Below are 25,940 nucleotides of genomic sequence, written 5' to 3'. Positions count from 1 at the left end.
AACTGTGGAGACTTCCCACACCAGAATCCTTCCCAAGTGTGTTTATAAGAAGGTAAAGAACAAGCTCACAATGTGAAAATCACTGAAGAGCTAGAATACAAGAAAGACCTACTATGTGTGATTCACAAATTCCCACTTGAAACACTCTCAATCTTGTAGCTCTAAGAGATGGGAAAAGCAACATGAATTTCTGACATAGGTTCAAGAGGAAAATCAGGAAACAATGGAGGAGTTAGCTTCAGTATTTGTAGCAGAAAAAAAAATAGAAATTACTTGAAAGAAGAGAAGAAGTAGGCACACAGGCAATTCCATGTTTTTATTGTTAGGAAAAGCCATGCCTTTGTCTATGCGCAGATACCACAGTGAAGGTTTCAGTGAGCACACTAAGAAATCGGTGATACACCAGGACTACCTAAAGACATTTAACACAGCACTCTCAAACAGCTCCACAGAAACTAAGCTGTCCTAAACAAGTCCTTAAGCTAGGGACCACACTTGTGCCATCATGTATATTCCAGATAGGACAAAGTCAGACTATTAAAAAACTGCAAAGGAATATCTGTGATACTAACAAGTACTAAAAGCCAGACAAATTGAGCATGAGTACACATGAAGTAGTGGACATTGGCTTTGAAGCTGACTACTGCCATTCAGCAATGGGATGTGCTGATACATGACACATTTCTTTGAAAGCATCGACTCAACAGTAAACCAGAAAAATCTCAGTAGTAAATGCAGCAAATGGACTTTTAGAAGCTCAACATCATTTCGGCAACTGCACTAATCTACAGGCCATTCTCAACCTCTCCATCCTTCTGGAATTTCTGACCTCCCCTTTAATGTCCAGGGCTGTCAGGAAATCATTAGGGATAATTAAACCTATGGAGAAGCTTTTAAGTGAAAAACAAAGTTGGCTAGGACTCTTCAGCCTGCAAACGGGATTACTAACAAGATGGCACATGTCAATACATTCTGAGTAGTGGAGATAACTGGGAAGTATAGGACTGGAGAAGAACATCAAATCCATTCAGCAGGGAGTGAGAGCCAGGCTGGTAGATGAGGCTCTAGACTGCCTGATGTGGTTTCCTTTAGATTCAGAGCTGTGCAGTTCTGTTGTGCCTTGGAGCAACCTTACTCACTTTTGAACTGTTATCACCAATCAGGCTAAGTCTATGCCCCGATATCATAATGAAACACACCTATTCTTTTAAGTAACTTCATGAAATTCAGTTAGCTATCTGTATGCTAGTATAAAATGCAGATCCTCAGTTTAAAAGAACTTATTCAAATTAATTTTGAGCTTTATCACATTGGGTAGATGGATTTTTTCCACAACAGAAATACAGCTCATTTAAGAGGGTCAAGTGAAACACTGTAATCTTCAAGTGGCAGACAAAACCAGAAGTTTCAGTGGTTTTCACAGTACACTAGTAAGGTGTATAATACAAGTCGAAAGAGAAACATAAAAAAGCAAGCACATGAACTATTATGCAAATTTCAAAAAACATGCTTTAGAGTTGAGCTATCCCCAATTCTGCAAATGATAAAGAAAATATGCCTAATCCTCTTCATTAGCCATTTGCCTGCTTTTCTGGATAAATATCAACTCATACAAAACACTTGCCCAAAAACTGATCAGTAGTTCTTTAAGAGTCTGATCACTATTGATAGGTATCTGACCACACACCAAATCCGTTTTCTCTAGTTATTTTTGTAAGTTCACAGTTGAAAGCACTTGTATAGTGAAAGCATTTGCATCTTTTCTTATGTGAAAAAAATCAGTAAGTACAGAAACTTGCTGCTGTAATCTGAGGCGCTGCTGTACTAAGCACCACAGATTGGAGTCTCTTTTTCAAATATACTCAAAATTTCTCTCCAAACACATGTACATCTTTCACCAGTTTGTAACACATATCCAAGTTCAACTCAAAACAATGATACATGTTGTCGGATCAATTTATTTTTTCCATTCATTTAGCAATTTACTTTGCACAAGAAACTAAAAAGAATGTGCTTATTGAAACAAAACCAATATTCATATCCCAGCTCTCCTAATATCTAAGAGGGAAAAACAATATCCTGATACTTGCCCTGAAAACAGCAGTGCTACAAAGAGCTCTGTATTCACCCAAGGCTCATTCTGACACAGGCTTTAATGAGCAAAATCACATCGCCACAAATGCAGCATTTTGGTGAGTGCTGCCTCAGTAAGACCCAAGGACTTGAATAAATTTAAAGGTTAAAGCCTGATTTAAAAAAAAAAAAAGTCTATAAAAGTCCATTACAAAATGATAAAAAGCTTTAGTTTGTAATGTCCATTCTTGAATGGCACATCACTCAGAAAACTAAAGGTGAGACATTCCTTCTATAAAGGCAGATGGCATTACCACATATAAAATGAACAAAGCAACAGAAATAAACTGTATATTTGATGCTGAAGAAAACAAAATTCATGACTTCCAAAAGACATAAATATTAAGAAGGAACAAACATTCAACTTTTACATAATGGGGAGGGGGAAGTGTTAAATAATCAAGTTAGAACATTAAATGCAGACTTCCCATATGACCTTTTGGGAATAATTTAATTTCCCTCTATGAGAACAAGCATAGAAGAAGCAAAGATAACTGCTTATCTCAAATATTCTAGATGACTGAACATGCTCAGCCCCAAATATATTACAAACAATACTGGAAGCTACAAAATACAAATGAACCTTAATCTTCCTATGCCATGTATAGCTTCAGAAAACATGAAACCAATTTGAAGTGAATTTGCTTGCAGGTTAAGTTCTTTTACTGCTTTTCTGTGTGATGATTCCATCCAGTCCTTCCCTAAAAGACATCCCCACTTTCATAATGAGGTGGGGAAAATTAATAAGCCTTTGATGTAAGCATGCATGTCTTATTAAACATTTAATATAAATCATAGAAAAACCTGAATGGGGAGGTTGGAATCTGAATGCCACTCCAGGGACAAAAATCAGTCCACAAAGATAAGCTTACAACCAAAGCCTGATCTGTCTCAATGAAAGCAACTCCCAGGGTAATGATCTTGGCAAAATAAGAATCACATGCTAACTAAAAGGCCATGTAAGCACATAACAGTTATTAGACAGATAGTATTGAAAGGAGGTAGTTTTAAGTCTGGATTTTTTTCCTGGTTTTATAAGACTATCTCTAAACCTGTTCAGTTACAAAGTTGTAAAAATAATGTTGTTATTTTATAACTCAACCGTATAGAAATGTAACAGACACACAGAGGGTCAAACCACATTTCCAAACCCATTTGCAATTACACCACATCTCTTCGGTAGGGTAACAGCTAACCAATTCACCTTGAAATCACATCTCAAAAATCATCCTTATCCAACTGCACCTCATTCCTCTAAATTGTTGACCTTTTATCACACCAAAACATTCAGTAGCATGACTTATTCCCATAGGAAGGTAAAAAACTCCAGTGTGGTTGGTTATATTGTTAAGCAAGTCTACTGCTTAACAGGAATGCAAGTTAGAAAAGTCTCAGTGGAGGACTTGAGCAATAGACTCAGGTATGCTCATGAGACTTTGACTGATGCCCATTTAATGGTGATAGGAAGACCCCCCCATCCCATACAGATGTGCCACGTTCCTTTTCCAGTTCCTCCAGAATCTCCTGAAATCGCATATACACACCCTTTTTTAATTCACTCTCCACATCTAAAGCCTCACCAAATTCTGGCGTGATCTTGTCAAACTGAACCCAACTGTAGCCAGTTTGGCCCTTTCAAGTGGCAGGAAGATCAATAAGTTAGACAACAGACATCTGACAGCCATTTCAAGCTCACCAACTAATCATGCCTCCAAGCTGATCATCACCAAGGCGCAACCACTCCTACTTAAACCCCATCAATAAGTGATGGTTACTGTCAGGATTATTCTGTCCTTTTCTGGTTCACTCTTTTAAAATTGTTTTTATTCCAACATCTTTCTACCTTCTCTTAATAATTCATTGTTATGTCCTCCTTTTCTCCTATTCTTTTGGGGTTTTTTTTTCCTCCTTACCTCTTCCCCTTTTGTTTGAGCTAAGGCATGGTTCAATATGTGTTACTTACTGATGCATACCACATGGTCTGAGAAAACCAGTAGAAACGGCATTCAACAGTTGATATTTGCAGAAGGTATTCAGTTGCCTTTTTAGTGATACTTTCTCTGCATATTATTTTAGCCACCAGCAACCCACAGCTCATTAATTCCTGAGCCAGCACCAACTGATCTTTTCACAAAATCTCTGAATTCCTTCTATATAGGGAATTCAAATTTATTTACTTATTAATACATGTAAATCTTTAGCTTACCTAACATTTTTTGGCAAAAGTACATAGCTTAAGCGAAACTTGTGTAAAGAGACACCTTTTTCTTCATTTGAACCCATGCTCATCGGCGGCACTAGGTTTACCTAGCTTCTGCTTTGGAAAAAACAGACTTACCTCTTTTGTATCCCCAGTACTATCGATTCTCATCTCACCATCTTCCACTCATCTTTTTTCTAGACCGAAAATTTAGTAATTTATCACACAGATCTGTTCCACTCCTTTCACTGTCCTTTCTGCCCTGCATGCACTTCTGCCAAGATGGTCCCGTGAGGTGCAAAGTAGACTGCACACGGTATAAGATAAAGATGTAACAGCAGTGTAATGAGTCTTCATTTCTTTCCTAATTTCCAGGACCCCGACTGCTATTTTGACTACCACAGAACTTTGAAAAAGCCTTTTCATTTCAGTTGCAAGATTTTAATTATGACCAAATAAAACAATTTCAGTGCCTATCACTGTTCACAAAGCAATGGTTGCCTTTTCTGTACTATCTACCCAACCTGCATTACCATATTTAACTTTAGGAAATTGCAGGATGCCATCTACGAATCAGTATAGCATTGCCCCTTTGCAATCCATCACGGCTACCCCTTCAATATCAACATCCTGAATAACTTAATACTGTCAACAATTTTTTTTTTTTCCTCATTGTTCTACTCCTTTTACATAGCATTGATAAGATACATTGAAATGCACAGACTCCTAGAACATGCCCATGTAAGAATCCATCATTAAAAAAAAGACAATTTATTTCTACACACAGACTTTTCACCCATTTCCCTTCTAGTTGTCATCTATCAATGCACTCTCCATGACAACTCAACCTCTTTTCAAGCTTTTGGGGATGAATCTTCCCAACTACTTTTTGCAAATTTAAGTTACATCATCCAGTTCTTCCCTGTTCATGCCCCTCCTAATTCTCTCTAACTACACAGTGACATAGTGTTTTCTTTCATAAAAGTACCACCAATCCTTCCTCATTTTGTAATATTCACCTGTATGTTGTTTCAATTAAACTCAAATTCTGCAACTTCTCATTTCCAATTGAGGAATCTTTTTTTCTTACATTTGTGAAAACAAAACCAAATTAAAAAAAAAAAACAACCTTAAGAAACCCCAACCTTTGCGGAAAAAAACATGGGCTTGCTCAAAGACTTAATGAGCTATATAAATTATACTTCAGGAATAGAGGAAAGACAAAAGGTCAGGTTGATGCTGCCGATAATGCACTGAATTTCTGCTCTGTATTTTTTTCTTTTATTCTGTTTAAAAAAAAGTAGTTTTCAGGAGAAGGATTACTGAAAGTCTGGGAATTCACCAGGGCATTTCAAATTTTGATTGTTCAGTAATGCAAACAACATTTTTATCATTGTAAATTAACTGTAATTCAGAAAGTGCTTAAGAAGTTAGTTCTATTGAAAAATCTTTGTTAAAACTTAATTCCACTGTAATCTGCAAGGCAGTATACTACACAATGCTAAGCTACAGTCTCAAGTTTCTCAAGTAAAGACCAGGTAACACACACGTGAACCACATCCTCTGTGGATGGCCAGTTCTGTCACTTACAGAACAAGTTACTGCATCTCCATGGAAGGCAACAGCATATACTTCTAAAAAGCCCAGTACTTAATTCCAAGATCTTTTATCACTCTTATTCAAAATTAAGAAAAGCACATGACAAGAAAGGTTGCAACAATCTTAATATAAATATTTTCAAACATTTACAATGCACGATATATAGTTTAAATTCACAAGGTTGGTATGTTTGATATCCTAGTCTGTGCCTTTCTTTTACTGTTGCACTTCATTGATCTAAAAAAAATATAAAACCCAAGAACATTCACATGAAAAGCTTACCCCCTCCATGTCATTTGTATTATACATCACTCTTCACATATTTATGGTTAAAGAGGACATGTGAATATTCATCCTGACTGTATAAGCAATTAAGTGAAATGAGATACAAAGGTAATACATCAATCTCTCCAGCCTATTACATTTCATAGCGTAAAGAAGTTAGGTGTTACCATCACTGTCTTTGCTCAGTCCTTCTCCTACTCCTTCCATTTTGAGGCACAATCACAACTTTAGATTTACTGAACCTGAACAATGAGATGGAATGCCAAAATTCTATTTTAGTTCCTGCATATTTGAGCCAATAGGCATATTACTACCTACTTACAATTTCCTTTAAATCCTCTTCATTACTACCTTCAAAGCAAGCTTCCAACTTCTGATGGTACAGCCTGCTTTCTACAAATAAGACTATGTACACAGATCTGGAATTTAAAGTAATCACCCAGATTCAACTCTAGTGTCCTGAACAGCATGCACCTAGGAAACAGATGCGTAGTTCAGAATAGTCTCTAGAACACACTTCGTTTGCTCCCAGCCTTTTAAATAGAATTTTCAATTCTTACCCTTTACAAATAGAATTGTAAATAAAAGAAAAAGCCCTTTACAAAAAGAATCCCCCTTTTTATCTTCCTAATAACTTAAAATGTTTACTGTATGGAAACAAAAAGCTTAGAAAAATCTAAATGGACATCATAAAACAGCTTAGGCAAGACTGAGCACTTTACCAAAGCCCAAACTCCCAACAACGGAAAGGAAAGGCATCAAAAAGTCCAAGGGGATCTTTGAAAGAATATTACACAAGAAAACAAGAAATACAACTAGGGTATTTAACTTTCTGCAATTTTCTCATCGTTCCTTCCATATCACTAATTTTCACCTTTAACATTTTACCATGATTTTCTCACTAATCCTAGATCACCAACAGCCCCTGTAGATTTCCAGAGGTGAGCCTGTGGGCTGTCTGCACTGCAGAAGTGCCCTTTGTTCTAGTTGCAATGCAGCAGTGTGGCAAAATGAGGCGCAGTATGGAGTTTAAATGCCTTTGAGAAGTCTAAATACAATCTCACCTCTACAAATGTGAGATTTGAAATATAGGGACAGATCCTAAACATTATGAAATCAAAGACTCACACATGTTCTCTGCCAACTGTTTCTGGGGCTCACAACAAAAACTGTCCTGTCATAGTGATTTCAAAATCTTTTCTCCTTAGATATGGTTTAAAAACCCTCTGCATTTGCAATGAAATTTCAGGATTTAAAATTTCTTTTAAATCATGGTTTATAGTAGGTTGCATTTCTCCAATCAATATACATGTTACATAAAAGTTCCTCCTTTCCTGTGAAGTGTTCCACTACAGTTTCCTGAAAAACGAGCAGCAGGTGCTACTACAACATACCTGGTAACCAAGTTACGAAGATCAACATGTTATCTGAAGCTGTAATTTAGAGCAGATTCAGAGAATAACCTATTCCTTTTCATTTGAACCAGTTTTGTTTTGGTAATATTTATAGGATATTTGATATTCTGAAAATCTTCAGTCTGATCAATCAGATCTTTCCATAGGCTTCCAACAATTTGGTTAATAGGTTCTAAGCTCTTTGGACTTAACCTCTGGAAAATCCAAAGGCAATTCTAAGTATAATTATTTCTCTTTTTAAAACTGCCATCACATAAGAGCAAAACATGGAACTGCAGTTTTTTTCTACCATGTAAATTCTAAATTACTTGTTAAGAGAGCTCCATAAAGTCATGTCATGAGACCAAGACTTTTAAACCAAGTTTTATATTGAGGTGCAATTGACAATATTTTGTACTCATTTAAAGAAAAAAAAACAAGCTATAGAATAACAGGGATGGAAAGCAAAGTGTGCATGTAATAAATTAATCTTCAGTTTTTGAAAGTAACTAATAAATACTGACAACAGAAACCAAAAATACAAGGAAAACCTTAACATTCAACTCCAGGTGAATAAGTATTTGGAAATAACATAGTAAGATGGGTCTGAGATTCTTCTTTTTTAAATGCATGCTATTTCAATTATAAATTCCAATTCAAACATGTAAAATAGTTGTTCACTGCCTTGCATCAAACACCTTGTACAGTTGTGTTTATAAAAGAATATTTAGTCTTTCAAAATAAATGTTATAGACAGAACTTCACAATAAACAAGATTAAGGCAATCAAAACAGATGCCTTCAATCTCTCCGGCATTGCTACCCTACACTGTTTTATTGCTCAGTCACCATTCACCCAAACCACCACTTCTTGCTACTACTGCCTCCTGGATCTCAGTTCTGCCCCCTCCACTTCTACACATCATCTTTTGTGCTCTCATTATAAACAAGAATCAGAGCACTCTCTGACAATCAAAAACCATCAACAGTAAACACAGTAACAAAGCTAGCAAGCCTTACCTTTCAAATGTGTTGGATTTTATTAAACAAATGCACTATATTTCCAAAAGTCAAAGCATCAGAAAAATGCTCATTTACTACCCGTTTGTTTAATTACAAAGCCAGGAGAAAATACACCAATCCAGTATTATTCTTTTTTTTTATTTATTTTAAAGTCTCATACAATCAAAAACTACTCAGTAAGACAAACTCTGTAGGAAAACGCTTGAGGAAAAGGTGGAAAGAAAAATGATAAATTGTTGTACATCCATAGTTGCCATTTTTTTGTACAAAGAGTAGCTCACTTGACAAAAGCACAACAGTACAAAGAGCATCCTATTACAAAAAAGACATGTTGATGGTGAGGATGGTTATGGTGGCAATGCACTCATTTCCTCTTACTTTCTCTAAATTTTAACAATTCCTTTAATTTTTTTTATGTCTTTTTTTTTGTCAGTACAACTGGCAAGAACAGATGGAAGACAAGCACTAGCACAGCTGTAGCTGAAGATCTTTTTTCTTTTAAAGAGCATGTATGCTACAATGTAGAAGAAACTGCTGCACAAAGTTAATAAATCTACCTATCTCATTGCTGCTGCTGTCAGTGCTCCCTGAAAAATACTGCAGAATAGTAGCTCCAAATAATTCACAGGCAATTCATGAAAAGTTCTGATGGGAGAACAAGGATTAATATTATTTATTGAGTTCAAAGCCAAACTTGCTAAGCTCTGGATACACAAGTTAACAGACAATTATGAACCATTGTCCCAGGCCTCACAATTGAGTTACACCAGCTGTTTCTGATGCCAGGAACATCAGCTCTAATAGAGGCTGGATGAGCCACTCAGGATAAAATTTTTGTGGCTATCTGAGGGTAGAAGGGTGGACCAATTTAACAAAGAATAAAAGAGTGGGCCTCTTCCCAAGGTAAAAAAAAAAAAAAAAAATCCTCATGAAACTAGTCAAGTGTCTAGACTATATTTTAAGACCTGCTTTATCAACTATTTTGCCCTGAATGCCTTTTTTGGTTTTTGCTGCAAGAAAGCCATGTGGATTACTAGACTCCACTTCTACAACTGTCACAGGAAAACAGACTGCTGATGGCAAACTCAAATAAGATTTGTTAAGATAACTTCAAGTACTTTGCCAAAGATTGTAGCCCCAGGCATAGTCGTACTGGGCAGGTGAAAAATCAAAGGATTTGAAGCCATGAGAGTTCAGAAGTGCTTTTGTTTTCAACTACAAAATGGTCCATTGCTCTCTAAATGAGTGGTAAGCATGATCAATACTCGTAACTATCCAGTTACAATTCAAGAGTGTTAGCAGAATCCAGAGATCTACATTACTCTTCCAGGTTCACAGGGATCTGATCAAGAACACAGTTTAAGAAGAAATTTACAGTGTACATATCAAAGTCAGAAAAATAGTCAACGTCTGTCCTATTCTACTTTGTGAAAGAAAGTAGGTCCTTGAACAAGACATGCACAAAAAATCCCCTAACATTTTGTGCCCTTAACACAGCCTTGCCTGATCATCTCTTTACCAGGCCAGAAGTCAAGATTCTGTGGCTAGTAGAAGGTCAGATCAGTCTTTGAAAATGTAATATTACAACTGTAAATATTTATCCAGCACGCACAGAGACATTTAATCAGGTGAACATCTATTTAATATTTACTGTATCTTGAAGAGGAAAGAACTTTCTTTCCCTATGCCCTTTCAACAGAAAGCAAATAGTTAAGAGTCAGTAAAGTTCAAGTCTTGCAGGGATGCAGCAGAGTGAAATATTTACATTTCACAGATACTACTCTTAATGTTCCTGACAGCAAAAGGGAAATTAACAAATTCTTATATATTTTGCTGTATCTTAAGGGAATTTGTGCCATTTATAAAGACTCAGTGTGCTTTCTCTGTGGAGCACTGAGGAATTATAAAGCAAAATAAAACGAAAGACTTTTTTTGCATCCACCCCAGAGGTTAAGAATGATAGAGACAACTTTTCAGATGATCTATGTGTGTCCACAAGCACTCACAAATACCACCGCGTTAATTCTTTCTTTTGAAAAACAAGATTAGAGGTAAATCAAAAGCTTTCATCCCAGTTTGCTACAACAAAATTTGCGAGTATCAGGCTATAAGTGTGGTATCAGATAAACAAAAAAGAATGCTTAAATCTGTCATGGTTGCAGAATCCTTCAAAAAAGCACAGGATATGAAAGAAGGTTGCATTTTTTTGGTAACTGTTAATATATTAGTGACACAGAGTAGCTTACATGCCCTTTCACTGTTCCTCATACTCAACTGCCCTGGCTCTTAACTTCAAAATGCATCCTTTTTTAATTTTGTTTAACTCTTCCCAGTCATTCAGCATCAATCTCTATTTAGCAACTTCATAAGGCATATAATTTAACTTTTTTTAGCATCTATCGGCACTCTTTCATGAAAAAGCTGCCTTGACAACTCAGAATACACCATTTAAATAAAGTAGTCCGAAACAGAATATTTGATTTACATTTCTATACTTTTGTACATCTGTACTCCAATGCTCAGTAATTAAAATGTGGGTCATTTCCAAGAGTCACATCTCTGAAACTGTAGTCAACTGAACTGCTCCCCACTGCCACTTAAAACGTATCTTCTAAAGAAACACCATGATAAAGGTGACCCAGAAACAATGAAGCACAAACAGTACGTAGACAACCACAGTGCCAGCAAACAGTGACTGTTATGTCCCTACCACTAACAAATTTCAGAAAAAACAGTTAACCCAGAAGTAGCAATGACAACGTATCATTTCTCATCATCTAACATGGCTCAACTAAATGCTCACAGGGACTCCGCTTTATGATGAGCTATGTGAGGAAAATAATTTTCATTGTTACTAAACTCAGCTATTAAACCCAAGATTTAATTGTGACTCTCACATCCTAGAAGACATTTAAATTAACAAGAGAAAAGGCACAGGAATCCACATCACACTTCAAGCGAACTGTAATCACTACCTTAACCTAACAGTGTTTTATCCTCATCTTGAAACACTTTCACATGGAGCATATTCCACATCTCCATGATGACACTTGGCTTTCCACTCAATTCCCTTGTATATGAAAAGATCAACACTCAATTGTACAGAGAACGGGAATTTTTATACAAAACATACACAAATGAAAATGGCATTTTTGAAAGGAATAAGAAGATATGTGACTTTCTCATTCCTATGCTCCAAGAGTAGCTTTGACTTATTATATATTTTTTAAAAATAATAAGAATTGCCCTTTTCACATTGCCTCTCCAATATCACAATATACTGTGTTGCCTGACAAATACAAAAACTGCAATTTCCCCACTACATTTGAGCTCAACTTTGCAGCATTGGATGATAAAAACTGTTATTCACTGGATTCAACAATGCAAATTCTACCACTAGGTATGTCTTCAGATCTCTTCAAACTATCAAACTGCCTCAAACAGGTTTTACACCACTGTTAATCCGGCTGTAGTTCAAAACTTCAGGTGCCAGTCTCAGTAACTCACGAAGTAGAAGTGATCCGACTGAAGCGTGCACAGCTTATACATGAAATATGTTTGTTTTGTTTTTAAGTAAAAGAGTATGCAAAGAGCACTAGGGACAGCATAATGAAGCTCATACATGAAGACATATGTATCTGTATGTGACTAAAAACATTGTTAAACTTCTAAATTACTAGAAATGCTATGTTTAATTGAACTAGATCAGTAAATTACTATTGCAGTTTTTAAAGACATAAGCATCTAAGCTGAATTTGCCCTTTAAAACTTAAAACATCTGTTCAAGATTCCTGTTATTCTACACTTAAAGATGTAGTTAACATGGCTAAACAAAGTTTTACTTCATTCAAATATCATATTTGTGTAATACTTGAGAAAACTCATTTGTGATCTCCATTTCCTTGAAAATACATTCCAGCCCTATGAGTACTTACACAGCTGTAAAACAATTTACTTGCATTGCACAGGTTCATACAAAAATAAATTACAAAATAATTTGTGCTTGAGAATTAAAGCATCTGTTGGTCTCCTTTCAAAATTGTTTATGTGCATTCTTCACGTCATGAAATGAAAAACAATTTGGAAATACAAAGCTTGGCACTATAAAAAGCACAAGTATTATTAAAAAAACAACTCTGGAGAGTATAGCATATACAGTTAAGTTCAGGTACAATGGCTAGATTTGAAGTTGACAGCAAGACTTTAACTCTGATATGACTATATAATAAATATTGAATTTTTATTATATAACTCTGCAATTAAAACATTAACATGAGTGCTGGAACTATGATAATACATGTGCTTGCCTCTAGTCATTTTAATTCTTTTTTAACAAAATACATTGTACAGGACGTATAAAAAGAATTTGAAACATTTCAGACACTTTCTTCTGTCAAGACCTGTTCTTGACTTTGATGTGCTTTTCAGAAAAAAACTTCATGCCTGAACTGAGATCTACAGGAAAATGATTCTGCAATGGTTGGCCTTCATGATGTCGACTGTAGCAAATAATAAACTATGTGCAATAAAGCAGGCACAGAATCACAGAATGGTATCGCTAGTTACCTCAATGGTATACTAAGTCACCTGGATAATATTTATTTTTCAGTGACCAAACAGTTTTAATCAAATAGTAAAACTTCAACTATTACATGAAAACAATACTGAGCATGTTTTGTTTAGAAGTATCGCTATTTCTCATCTTCAAATTTCTTTTTCCCAAGACTTCAAAATATTAGAGGTAATCTTATATATACGATTAGGTATAGAACTGATAATGCCGAGTGTTCTCGCTAGACATGGAACAGCTTTCTCCTATTAGCCAGCATTATTTCCAGAAGTCAGAGTTCAAATAATCTTGAGCTATTTCTTTCTAATCAAATTAATAACAAGTCTATGTTAATCACTTAAATTCAGACTATCAGACAGGATAGCCGTAACACAAGATACTGCTTAGCTCGTGTACCTTTAGAATATGCTATACTATCTAGTTGGGCAGCTAACTTTATTTTACCTTCACTGCAGAATCCAAACACAACTCTTTTATTTAAAAATAGAACCAATCAACCAACCAACCCGAAACAATCAACTTCAGAAATACCCAACCTTCAGACTTAAGTGTTTAAATTTATTTGGAATATTCCTTCTAATCTGGATTTCACCAGGAAGTTATATAAACTGTTGTAAAATTACTAATTAAATGCAAAGTCAATGCTCTAGAACAGAACTCTGACGTCATTTCTGGATTATAACATGACCTTAAAACATAACATAAACAAAGAAAAGGATTTTTAGGAGTGAAGTACAAATATTCTGTAAGTTAACCAAAAGCATTTAGGCACAGCACATCTACAATTTATGGACTCATAAATTTTAGCAATTTTAAATATTTATTAATCATTTCACAGTTCTAAAAATATAAAACATGTACAGATTGGCTAGATCAGAGACAAGTCAAGTTCTGTACTGGGTACAGAGGTCTTAAGAGGGGCTTGTAATGACACTCAGGATTCTCTAAACATGGCAACTTTTGTATCATTTAACTTCCAGGATCAGGGGGATAGTCATAACATCTTTAAAACTTTCCCATTTGTATAGCCCTGCATTCAAATACAGATGTAAGTTAAAACAAAACTGAATGAGAAGTCATAAAAACAGGTCTATTCATACATACTATTTATACCGCAGGAGATAAGTTGGTTAAAATGTCATTGACTGATCTTCTGCATTTTCTGACATGTCAAAGTTTACTGGTGTTTAAGCACTGAGATGATACAGGGCATACTCTATAAAGCTTTTGTCTTCAGTACAGTTCTCACCTAAAATCGTTAAAAACATATTACATCCCCAGTGGGGGTAACAACAGGGCAACGTGGAGCTCCAATACATGAGCTGTCTGTAGAAGCATACATTGTGACCAGAGCTGATACTTTCTATAGTCATTAAGTAAAAAAACATTTTTAAGACAGACTGCTTCCTAAGCAACATGTATTTATTTCCCTTGCTCTTACATTAACTTCAAAATATAAAAGATACAAATTCCCACAATGAGGAATAAAGTGGTATTACCAGATGAATTATCTTGCAATAAAATAACCATTAACTTATCAGCACAAAAGAGAAGCCAGGTGCCATAGCAATGCCTGAGCCTGTAAACGTGTGTTTGTGGGTGCAGTACCCTCGGCACAGAGCTTTGGTGCAGGACCTGAGGTCTGTGCAGCACGCAGGGAACGTCTGTTTCCATCTTGACTACTGCGAATATAGTATTCTCAAACACAGACACAAGCCTCCGGGCCTTTGTAGTCCCATGCCTAGATTTAAAACATAGATCCACGAGGTGCCGAAGTGCACGCTGGCGGGGTGCAGGCACGCATTTAACAAGCGAGGAGGAAGAAGGTGGCAGAAGAGATGAGTGAAGAGTCTAGACCCCGCGCTAGGAAACCCTCCGGCAGCTGCGTGAAGTTGGCCGGGCATCACCCGCCCTACTGCCCGCCAGGCGCAGGGAAGAAGGCCTCCTCCTCGGCCTCCTCTTGCTCCCCCCTCAGCCCGCCGCCGGATCTATTCTTCTCCGTTCAATCTCCCCCAGCCTCAGGCTCGGGGCGGAAGGAAGAGGAATGGGGGTGGTGGGGGGGTGTCTCTACTACCCTCTCCCCACTCCTGTTTCCCAGGGACGATGACAACGGCCCGCTCTCACCCGACATTGGGGGAAGTCCCCGGGCCTGCCTAAGGGAGTGCTCCCCGGGTCCCGGGGCTACCTGCGGGAGCGCTCCCCGATCTCGGCCGCGCCAAGCACCACCCCCCCACTCCCCCCCACGCCCGCTCCCTCCCTGAGGCGCGCGCAGCAGGAGGGGGCAGGGAAGGCGCCGAGCCCCGAGGGCCTGTCCGCATCCCGACCCCGAGGGGAAGAAGCGGGGCGGTGGGGGGTAGGGTTACACACCTCGCTATTAAAGGCTTTCACGGCCTCCATGTCGCGGCAGAGGCGGGAGCCGGGCGGCTTCTCTCCGCTGATGGCGGCCGGGCCGCAGCCAGGAGACAGCGAGTCTCGGTCTGTGTGTGCGTGTGCGCCTCGCTCAGGGGCCGCCGGGCCTCCTCGCCATGGCGGGTGGCGCAGGAGGCGGGCGTGGAGAGACGCGAGCCCTACTTGTTTCCGTCTCCTCCCGGCAGCGCGCGGCCTCCTCGCCCCGCTTCCCGCCCGGCGGCGCCGACGTCCCCTCCCCCGCTCGGCTGCGCCGGCAGGAGATGGAGGAACAACGCGCAGAGGCTGCGGCGCGGGCACCAATATGGCGGTCACACGGAGGCTCCTCGCAGCGCAGCTCCGAGAGGAGCCGAGAGGCGCGCAGGCGGCCACAGCGCCGCCTGCCGGGCAGCGCCCGCCCGCCGGACCTCGCCACTGAGGCGCTGTCGGGATGGCGGCCCGGTCAGGCCCGCCCCGCCCTGTACGCCTGTGCTCCCTGCTCCGCGCCCGACTCGGCCCAGCGAAGGGTTACGGGAGCAAGGTGTTAAATGCCGCGGTGTTCCATCACCGAGGACGAATCCAGGAGCTGGAGACGCCCTTGTCGCCCTTTGCAGCCGAAGGCCGGATCCTCGGAGGGAGGCGGCCGTTTTTCTCCTCACACCTTGCCTGCAGAACCGCACCTCATAGCAAAGCCCGCCGGGGACACCGCAAACAGCATGCAGTACTGAGGGAAAACAACAGGTAAAACAGTCAGACGGACAGAGAAAGGGGAAAAAGAAAATTCCAACAAAAAAGAATCACAAGCATTTACCAAAGGCTATTATTTATCAAGAGAAAAGGAAAAAAAACCCAACAAAACCAAAATCATATTGCAAGTCAATCTAGCCCCATGTACTTACTACATGAACATAACTTGACAGTCTGACAGCAAAGACTCCAAATCCAGAACTAGACATTACCATTTTCAGTACCCAGGGTATATTCAGCTAAGTTCAGTTTCTGGCAGGTTCTATTTCTCTGTGAACAGTGGTGCTACCCACATCTCACACCCCTGTGCCAGCCCAGCAGAGCACCTGCCTCTCCCTGAAGCACAAAAACCTCATTCAGCTGAGAAATCACAGCAGCTGTATCTAACAGGTAAACTTGCTCTCAGGACATAGATTTTCATTCTCTCAAACACAAAGACTCTCATGTGACTCGCCATCAGGGCAAGCTCAAAGAACTCAGAAGGATGAGGACTGAGGCACTGAGGATGGAACCTTGGGACTGCCTTTAGCTGCTGTTTTTCAAGAGCTTTGTTAGGTTTTTTAAACTCTATCGACACAGTAGAGCTATGGCAGTATGAATTAATCTGTGACTTGAATTTCATTTCATCATTTTCCAGTCAAGACTAGGCCACGCTCTGGATAGACTATACCCTCATATCCTCACAAATGCCGCTCTAACTGGAGCCACGAGACCTCTTCATGGATACTCCCACCACAAGCTAGATGGAGTCAGGGACTTATGACCTAAAGTGGCTTTACACAAGGTAACATAAGATAAACCTAGTATTTGACACAGACCTGGAGTCCTACAGCTCCATTCTTACAGAAAGACAAGATAGTATTTAGTCTTGTTACAATCAGAATTGGAAGTTTCTCACCTCCAACGTGCTGAGAGAGAAAAACCATCTCTAGCAACTGCTGCTGTTGCAGTATCAGGCCACTAAGGGAGTCAGTAGGCTAGAGCAAATGCACTGTTAGAAGGTAAGAGGATTAGATCCTTCAGATTGAAAAAAAAGATGGCCATGGGGTAGGGAGGGCACCCAGTAAAATGACTGAAATAGACTCCTTAACACTTTATCATTCTGAAACAATTGAATAAGGCTCTTTAACAGAAGTACGCAGTGGGAGGTCAAAAGACAATGGTCTTTAACTGAAGCAGTGAAGGCTCTGAAAGAAAACCTTTTTCATTGTGAAGATGGCTAAACAATGGAACAGGTTCCCCAGAGAAGCTGTGCAGTCTCCATCTCTTTCCAAGGCCCCATGGGATAACCACCTTAGAAACCCACTCAGAGCTCACAGTTGTTCGCACTTTGAGCCAGAGGTTAGACTAAAGAGCTCCTGAGGTCCCTTCCAAGCTGAGTAACACTGTTACTGTGTGAACTGCTTAGTTAAGTGCAACCTTCTGGCAGTTTTCTGCCAGAAGTGGTCTCCTTTCATAGACGATTTACGAGAAGCACATTGTGCTTACTAAGATGGTCAAGGCCTTTGACTCTCTTTTGTTTTTTACTTTCCTGTTCGCATTAGGAGTAAATAAAACAAGAAGTGACAATTCTATTCAAATTATTGTGGAGGCTTTACATGGGATTCATTGTAGTATGAGAGTAATCAATAAAACTATTGGCTTTGTACTCCTTTGGAAAACTTATCAAAATACTCTTAGTTACAGTTCTCTAGAATCTGATAGCTTTCATTTTAGGTGAAATTGAAGCAAGTCTAGTTTTCCTTCTTAAAATGGATGGAATACCACACTGCACAATAAAAAGTTTTGCAGAGATTATTTTGATACTGACCTTGAAGTGACCACAAAACTCCCACACAGTTGCTTTTCCAGAATATTTATTCCAGAATCGTAAGTTATTCCAGTGAAGGAAGGGGAAGAGTGAATAAATGAGAAAACAAAGGAAGAAAGGTAGGATTTACACTTAGAGATATATTTACAAAGCCTTAACCTCAAAAGCACAGAGCCTTAATTTGTAACAAAGTTGTTCTCGTTCTGCTATATTTTTCCAGTTTCCTGTAGATCTGTAATAAACATTTAAACAAACACAAAGACTTTTAACAACCTTATTTAATTCCAGCAGTAGAAAAAAAAAAGCATATGATTGTGGTACATCTCATATCAGCTCTACTCGAAGAATAGGCTACAGAATTAATACTGTAATACATCTCTGATTATAACTAAATGTTCTAAATTAAGCAAGCATACAAATGAAGTAATATCAAAACAGTATTAATGCAGAAACATTGCCTCCTTCTGGGGCAAGGCCACTTTGCTCCAATGAGGCTGTCTAATTCAATGACTTGCACTACTACTCATACCAAAGCTGGGATATTTCCCATTGTGTTGTGAGGCAGAATAAGTGACAGTTTGGTGTGCAACACAAGCTTTCTACAGTTCCAGTGCTCTTCACAACTGCTGAAATTCATAACAGAAACTTGAGTTTTGCAGAAAAGATCTCCAACATGTCAATGTATTGTATTTGGAATTTGCAATGATAGGGCACACTTCCTGTGTGGATGCAAACACTTAGCTTTACAATTCTGAGAGAATATTAAGACTGAATAGATCTTTAATCTGCTATTTAGAGATTTATTCCATAAGAGAAGGCAAAGATATGTCTGTTTCCTACTTCTGTGAAGTCCAAATATAGACTCAATCTAACAGGTATCATACTGACAAATGCCCTTAAGAAATCATCCAAGTGAGCAATTGCCTATTGCTTCCTCTTAGCAGAGGAAACCACATGCAAGAGTTAGATTCAAAACCACTTGTGTCAGGAGAGAGAGCTGGTGTTCCAGTAAGCACAGAGGCAACTAGATCTGTTACTAGCCACTTGTAGCTTCAAGTAAGAGGATGTTGCTGTTTTCTTCACAATAACTCTTTCTACACTTTTTTTTTTGAATGCACAGATATATGTTCTCTTCCATACACACCACCAGTCTCTACTTGTTCTTTCAGTGTGTTTTCAAAGAGCTATTTACATTTTAGACTGAGCTTTAGCCCATTTCTGTCTTCTGTCCTTCTATGCTAACTCTACTTCCACTGCCATTTACATTTTCAGTTGTCCTTCCTTCTTCACTATAACCATTATAAAAGCTCTTAATTTGTAAATAAAAGTATAGAAGGAAGTCTTCTATTGAGCTGTTCCTGATTTTATTACATATGTTCACATAAGGAGCTCTTTTTTTCAAGTGCTTATGCATTTTGGAGACTGTAAGAGGAATTTTGAGCCATTGTATTTGTAACTACATGTTGCTCGTGATGACCTGATAATTGGAAACTCTAGTTAGTTTTCTATGCTACTCCTTCTGGTCAAGCTTGACTTACTCTGAATATCTTGTGCTTGCCCTAGCATGCTGATGTTAGACACTGTCAGCACACCACCACAGAAATTGGAAAAACACATTCAAATGCAACTGAAGCTTTAATTTACAGGCCAGCTTCTGCTCTCACATGCTGCTCTGTAAGGCTGTGTTGATTTCAAAGAGAAGTGCTTTTATCAGGAAAGCATAAGAAAGAGACTTAGAAATTACCTTCAAGTTACATGACTCAGACTTTCTTGTAAGAAGTTTGGATAACCTGATGCAAGTGTGCTGGCAATGCAAGTGACATCCCTGTCTTTTCCAACATTGCTAAAATAAGCTCAGCCTGGAAGCATTTCCTGTACGGGGTTCTAGTCTTGAAGTTTGAACTTTGTGCCATCCTTTTTCTGATTATAGTGTACAATTACAAGGTAGAGTAATCATTGTTTCCTATAGCTGCGCAGTCACCATCTAGTTCTGCTTCTAACAAGACAGTTCTTTTAACATAAAGGTCAGACAACGGTTTTGCAACAGCAATTATAACATGCTTATCTCATTTTAATGTAACAGCAGAACTACAAGGATAGAACATCCTTATAGCCTCAGCTTGAAATACTGTAAAAGATGTAACTAATTTTTTACAGCAAATTCCAACTACAAGCATATCCCTTTTTTTGCTTAGGGAAGCTCAAACTAAGACAAACTATAGGCAGTTTTTCAATAGATGTATAAATATATGTATCGAAATCTTCAATAGTTTAATTCCAGCACTAAAACATAAAGCTTTTAAAATTATATTTAAATATTTCAAGGAAAATGCAAGGACAATTCATTGGTAAATTTCAGATATTATAAATAACAAAAGGCTACTTATTTGAGATGGTGCTGTTTGTAGAGCAACAAGCAAACCTAAAGTCAAAAAGCCTCAGGTGAATACACAAGAAATGGGCTGAGAATTTTTTTTAATTAATAAAAAGGAAAACAGTGTTTACCAACTGGCTCACATCCCTTTTGATGTACAGGCTGACAGCGAGGAGAAAAGACCTTGAGCAGCAATTGAGATCATTCTTTCACATTATGTTACCTTCTTGATCCTGCCCACACATACCAAATCTCCAACTTGTAACGATAAGTCTGCAAAACCAGAGTTCTTTCTCCCAATCAACTATGACAATCTCATTATAGAGCAGAACAGAAGAGAGCATAATATGTTAAGAGTAATTTCCATCATTTCTTTCTTTACCATCTCAAGCAAATAAGACACGAAAATAAGCAATTTTGATTCAAGGCTTTTTTTGTTAGCTTCTAGATTAACAAGGGAGACCTGGACTATCACACTCATCTTAAAAATCTACATTGACATGAAATAAATTTTAGCCACGGCTTAAGATTGCTTTTTCTCTCAAAAGAAAGTATGTAAAATACAATACAGAGAATAAAATCAGTAGGTAGACCCCCTAGGCAAAGGCCTTTTTCTCAGTTGTATTTCATTTATTATGGAACTGGACACACTTTTCTACAGTGATTAGTCCAGACTCATCACATGCATCTATGCTTTGGTAGCTATCAAAGTCACAATGTGTAGAAAACGAGGAATGAAGGAACAGCCAAGGTTTATTTCATACTGAATAAACCTGTCTGCAATGCCTAGTCAACTACTGACAAAAAAAAAATGTTTGAGGAAGAAAGTCCCCAAAGATGAAATAGACCTTCTTATCACCTTGACAGTTTTGTCATCCTGTTCAGCAGTTAAGCCTCATTTTCCAGTTTCAGAACTTTTCCTCGTTATTGTCATATAAATTGCAGAGTTTTGTCTAAGATGGGGTTCTTATCTCTTACATTACCTTTCAGTAAACAGAAATTCCTGTTACCAAAGTAAATTGTTTCCTTTCACTTCCTCTGTTAGATCTTAGTCAGTGAGGCTCAGCTCATTAGCAATTCAAAGAGCACTAGCAGAGACACCAGAAGTCCAGGGCTGCACAGACTATACAGAGAACCTGTTTTCTTCTCCAAACATGCTTGTGCTTTACAAAAGAACAGGTCAGTCTGAATGAAAGCCTTGCACTGGAAAGGTTAAATGGAAACAAGCAGAATAGAGATGATTACGAGTACACAGGCAAGGCATTGGCCAGCATTAAACTCCAAGGAATTTTAAATAGCCGCTACCTTACCTGGGAGTGATAAGGAAAATCCTGGGGGGAAAAAAAAGAAGAAAAATCACTGGCTACTTAAAACTTTTGCAGAAGAAACTTACATAGCTATGACTTCTTTATCCTTTTATATTTCCATTACAGCATGTTTACTGAAAACACAAACTACAATGACAATATTTACTATTTACACTATTAACCATGTTTTGATATAGTATAGGTTCCTGGCATGGATTTTTGTGGCAATACTAGAATTTCTCTCCATATGCCCTAATAAAAGTTACTTATTTCAATTAAAGCATATATGGTTGGGGTAAAACAAGTGAAGAAAGTGGGACTGCTTGAGTGATGCTCAAGCTCTGGATGAGAAAGCATTCACCCTCTTGAACGTTGTTAGACAACACTATCAGTATGAATAAGACTTAACTGACCAAGGTCACACAGATAATACAAACATTTAATATAGAAAATTGCCTAGTGGATATTTAAAAAAACCTCACAGGGTATGCAAGTCAGACAGATATCCTCATTTTTTGAGTGTAATCCCTGATGTAGCAGGAGATGATAGCTTGATGGGAAGAAATACAGACACTTCCAGTGTGTGCTGAATATTTCATCCACTTAAATGGCTAATAATGTCTAAAAATACCTCTTAATCCTTCACCTTTCCAAAAGATTCAAGAGTCCACATACATGCAGTCCTTATACATCATTTTTATGTCTTGACCAATAACTAACAAAAAATATTTGCAGATTCCACTCAGAGAGAAAAGCTTGCCACTTGAATGTAGTACTTTTAACGCTGTGAACTTGATGCTCATTTGACTCTCATTAACTACATATATATGTATGTCAATATAACTATAACTCTTCATTACGAAGGGTAATGAAAAAATGAGCTAACTACAAGTACTGTGCAGCTCTGCGAAACACCACCTGAACAGGTAATGCTCAGTAAGAGCCAATAAACTCAGCTGGCTTGTGCTGACACACACACACATACACACACACAGAGTCATTCAGGTGTGCCAGCCCTGGACTTCCCAAACTCTTGCAGTTATCTGGGGAAAATTAACTCTTCCCATGCATTGAAACTACTCACCTCTCCAGATGCAGATCCCTGGATTCAGAATTCAGCTTACCAGGCTGACAGACTTGGCAGCTGGCTGGCTCAGGTCCAACAGAGCCTGCCAGTAACATTACATCCAATTTGTCAAGCCCAAAAGCAAGAAATAATCCAGTTAAAATAGCATGATACTTCAGTTCTTTTCCTTCTCTAGCTCCCTTGAAGCTCTGATCTCAGATCAGCGAAGCAGATGTTACAAGAAAACATGCAAAGCATTCCATGAAGTTCAGGGAAGTTTTTATTCTTCAGTTTTGAAGTCAAAATACAGGAACAACTTTTTGTTGTTGTTGATAGATTGAAACAGGTACAAATTTGCATTTTCCCATGGTAACCTATAATTTGGAGAAAAACTCCCTCCAATATAGCTCATTTTGAGAACAATTCACTTTAAGAAACAAAAGAACAAACAAAAACCACTTATGGCAATTGCTACAGTTCCCCAGTCCAAGACTCTGTTTGCTCAAACACAAGCTGTACAGAAAACACACTTCCAGTTAACCCTGACAACTACCCTTTTATAAGCCTTAAACCCAGGATTGTCAAAAAACTATATTGGGAACAGAACGTCAGCTGCTGGATCCTGAACTGGTGGAATCAGGTACATTGCTGGGGACAGACAGCAAAAGTTCATACTGCTTCTGTAGGAACACCACTATTCACTTCACAATGTAATGTAGTCTGAACCACTCTGTTTGCATTAGCTTTGCTACAGGACAACTTGTAATCCACCTAGCCTCTTTAAGTGAATACCTTTTGCTAATGAGGTATACTTTCCCGTGCTTGATAACCCTAAATATGCTCCACCTTCAACTCCTGGCCTCTTGAATCACAGACTTCTTAAGGGCATTTATAGCCTTAAGGTAAGATAATGAGAGGTAGGTGGCCTAGGTAGCCTTTCAATTCTATATAAAACTACAAATGCAAAAATGAAAAACACTGCTACAAGGATGTAAAACAATGAGAAATTTTGTATTCACTTAGTATGAGACTTGTTCTTAGTATATCAAATAATTGTGGGTGTTCTCACATTGGTGAGAACTTACAGAATATGGTACTCAAAAGCTCTGTGTCAGCTCTTTTTAGACTGGGTACCTGTAAGATCTGGACTGTTGACTCTCCAAGGTTTTTGAAAAGCAACACAATAGAAATAATCTTGTTGAGCTTCATATATTTTATAGCAGTCACTTGTTTTAAGGGCAAGTCTTCAGGAACAAGTATCCATATACTGAAAGACTATTTTGCCTAGACAATAATACTACCACAAGGTTTAATATCCTCAGGTCTGTTCTCTCTGTGAATGCATTAGCTAAAGGGTTGCTCTCAATAGACAGTGACGAAGCCAGCCCAAATGACTCAAGTTACTAAATGATGCATTCAGAAGCACAGTAGGGCACAGCAGAGGCAAGGTTTGGATACCTTCATGGAGCATTTTAGCTTAACAGCAAAAGGATGTTACAGTAATGCTTTAAAGACATACCTTCTGAAATCCCTACTCTGCCACTCCCCCCCACCACAAAATGTAGAAGAGAAAAAGAAAGCTTATCTCTTCAGACCAGAGCCCCGGCACTGGTGGAATCAACTGTTAGAGCCAAGTGATCCTTCTCACTCTTGTGCTTCCTTTGCAAAATTCACACAAAAATTATAAAACTTAAAAACTCTTACACAATCAGAAATATTGTATGTGCCCTACTGGATGAAAAACTACATTCACTCATGACCAAATTAAGCCTTACACCTTCATATGCACTTATTTCAGGTATAATTAAACAATCAAGAAGCTAAGCTACAATCTGAAAAAATATCAGTCCCTTGAGTGACCTAAATCCACTCTGACAGCAGTACAAAGATAAGAAAAATGCAAAAAGCTGACAAACAGCATAAGTAATTTAGAAAGCTCAGATTGTATTAATAACTTTTGCCCAAGTTTAAAAGAAACTTTCAAATGTAATCTTGCCTTGTTTTTGCTATATTAAAATTCAGATACAGAGGAATACTAAGATTTATTCTTCCATCCTTCAGGTAAGAGATACTGAGAGAGTAATTCCTGAGCCTCAGTTTTCCTAGTATGATGACAATATTCACTAAATGCATTACAACAGCATCCCCAAAGGAAAACTTGTACCATCAGTGACCACCTCATGGGTTAAATAACTTGCAAAACGCTACACTCCTGGATCCTTCCTGACTTCTTTGGGCCACAGCTTGTAGTTTCTTCAACTTTGTGCCATGCTGCTTTACCATCAAAACTTTCTTTTCCAAAAGCCTCATAAAAGAGACACAGTTTTGTGCAGCTCGATCAAGATGTTGTGAGCTGTCAGAAAGCCAGCCCACACCCAGCCTTGGACATCCAGCCACGAAGTGAGAGCTGAGTAACGCCGATGTCAGGTTTAGAAGTGGAAAAGCTGCTGGCAGAAGACGGTACTGTGTTTTAGATCTGGGCTTCGGCTGTATTTACATCCCTACAGGCTTTTTTCTCTTCCCGAGACGAGAAGTCAATCCTCGTTGTTCTTTGTGGAGGCAGCCATACAGACCCTGGAAATCACTGGAGGTCCCCGAAAGCGGCAAACATCGGAATGTCCCATTGCTCATCGTTCAAGCGAGTGCTTACAGCGGGCTGCCCGGCCTTTTCCGTGGGAAACGCATCATTTTCCCACGCGTTCCTCAGAGAGCAGTTACTCGCCGCTTAACCCCCGAGCTGCCGCCTTCGCTTCTCCCTCTCGAGCCCCTGCGCCGCCCGCCTCAGCCACGACCGCTCTCGCCCCGCTCCCGGGCCAGCTCCGGCGCAATGGCGCCACCTGGTGTCCGCATGGGGCCCTGCACGGGAGAGCGCGGCTTTCCCCGGGGAAGCGGGACTGAGCAACTCCCGCGGGCAGTTCTTCACACGTCCTTTTTTCTTTTTTCCTGGAGGGAAATGGCGGTTCTTTCCTCCCTGTGTACCTGCTCCGGTATTCCTTCTTGCCCTACCCAAATAATAAACCCATTCACACACAGATGCCACTCTGTGGG

General features: G+C 38.8%; 1 protein-coding gene across 4 annotated transcripts in view; it reads right to left on the bottom strand.

Moving 5' to 3' along the window:
* The window catches only part of SCAF8 (SR-related CTD associated factor 8), a 94,143-nt gene extending 77,969 nt beyond the window's left edge, over window positions 1–16,174 (bottom strand). For 2 of the 4 annotated variants that reach the window (XR_009818102.1, XM_061989012.1), the window contains exon 1: window positions 15,571–16,173. Coding sequence is in view for 3 of the 4 variants with exons in the window: in XM_061989012.1 (XP_061844996.1) it covers window positions 15,571–15,600 (30 nt within the window). In the remaining variant the exon portion in view is untranslated. Of the gene's footprint in view, window positions 1–15,570 lie in introns of all 4 variants that reach the window. The other 2 variants (XM_061989011.1, XM_061989013.1) reach the window with 2 other exon arrangements.
* Between the last annotated feature and the right edge of the window lie 9,766 nt (window positions 16,175–25,940).

Source organism: Colius striatus, chromosome 2 (genome assembly GCF_028858725.1).
Source record: "Colius striatus isolate bColStr4 chromosome 2, bColStr4.1.hap1, whole genome shotgun sequence".
Lineage (NCBI taxonomy): Eukaryota > Metazoa > Chordata > Aves > Coliiformes > Coliidae > Colius > Colius striatus.
This window is presented reverse-complemented; position numbering and strand designations above follow the sequence as displayed.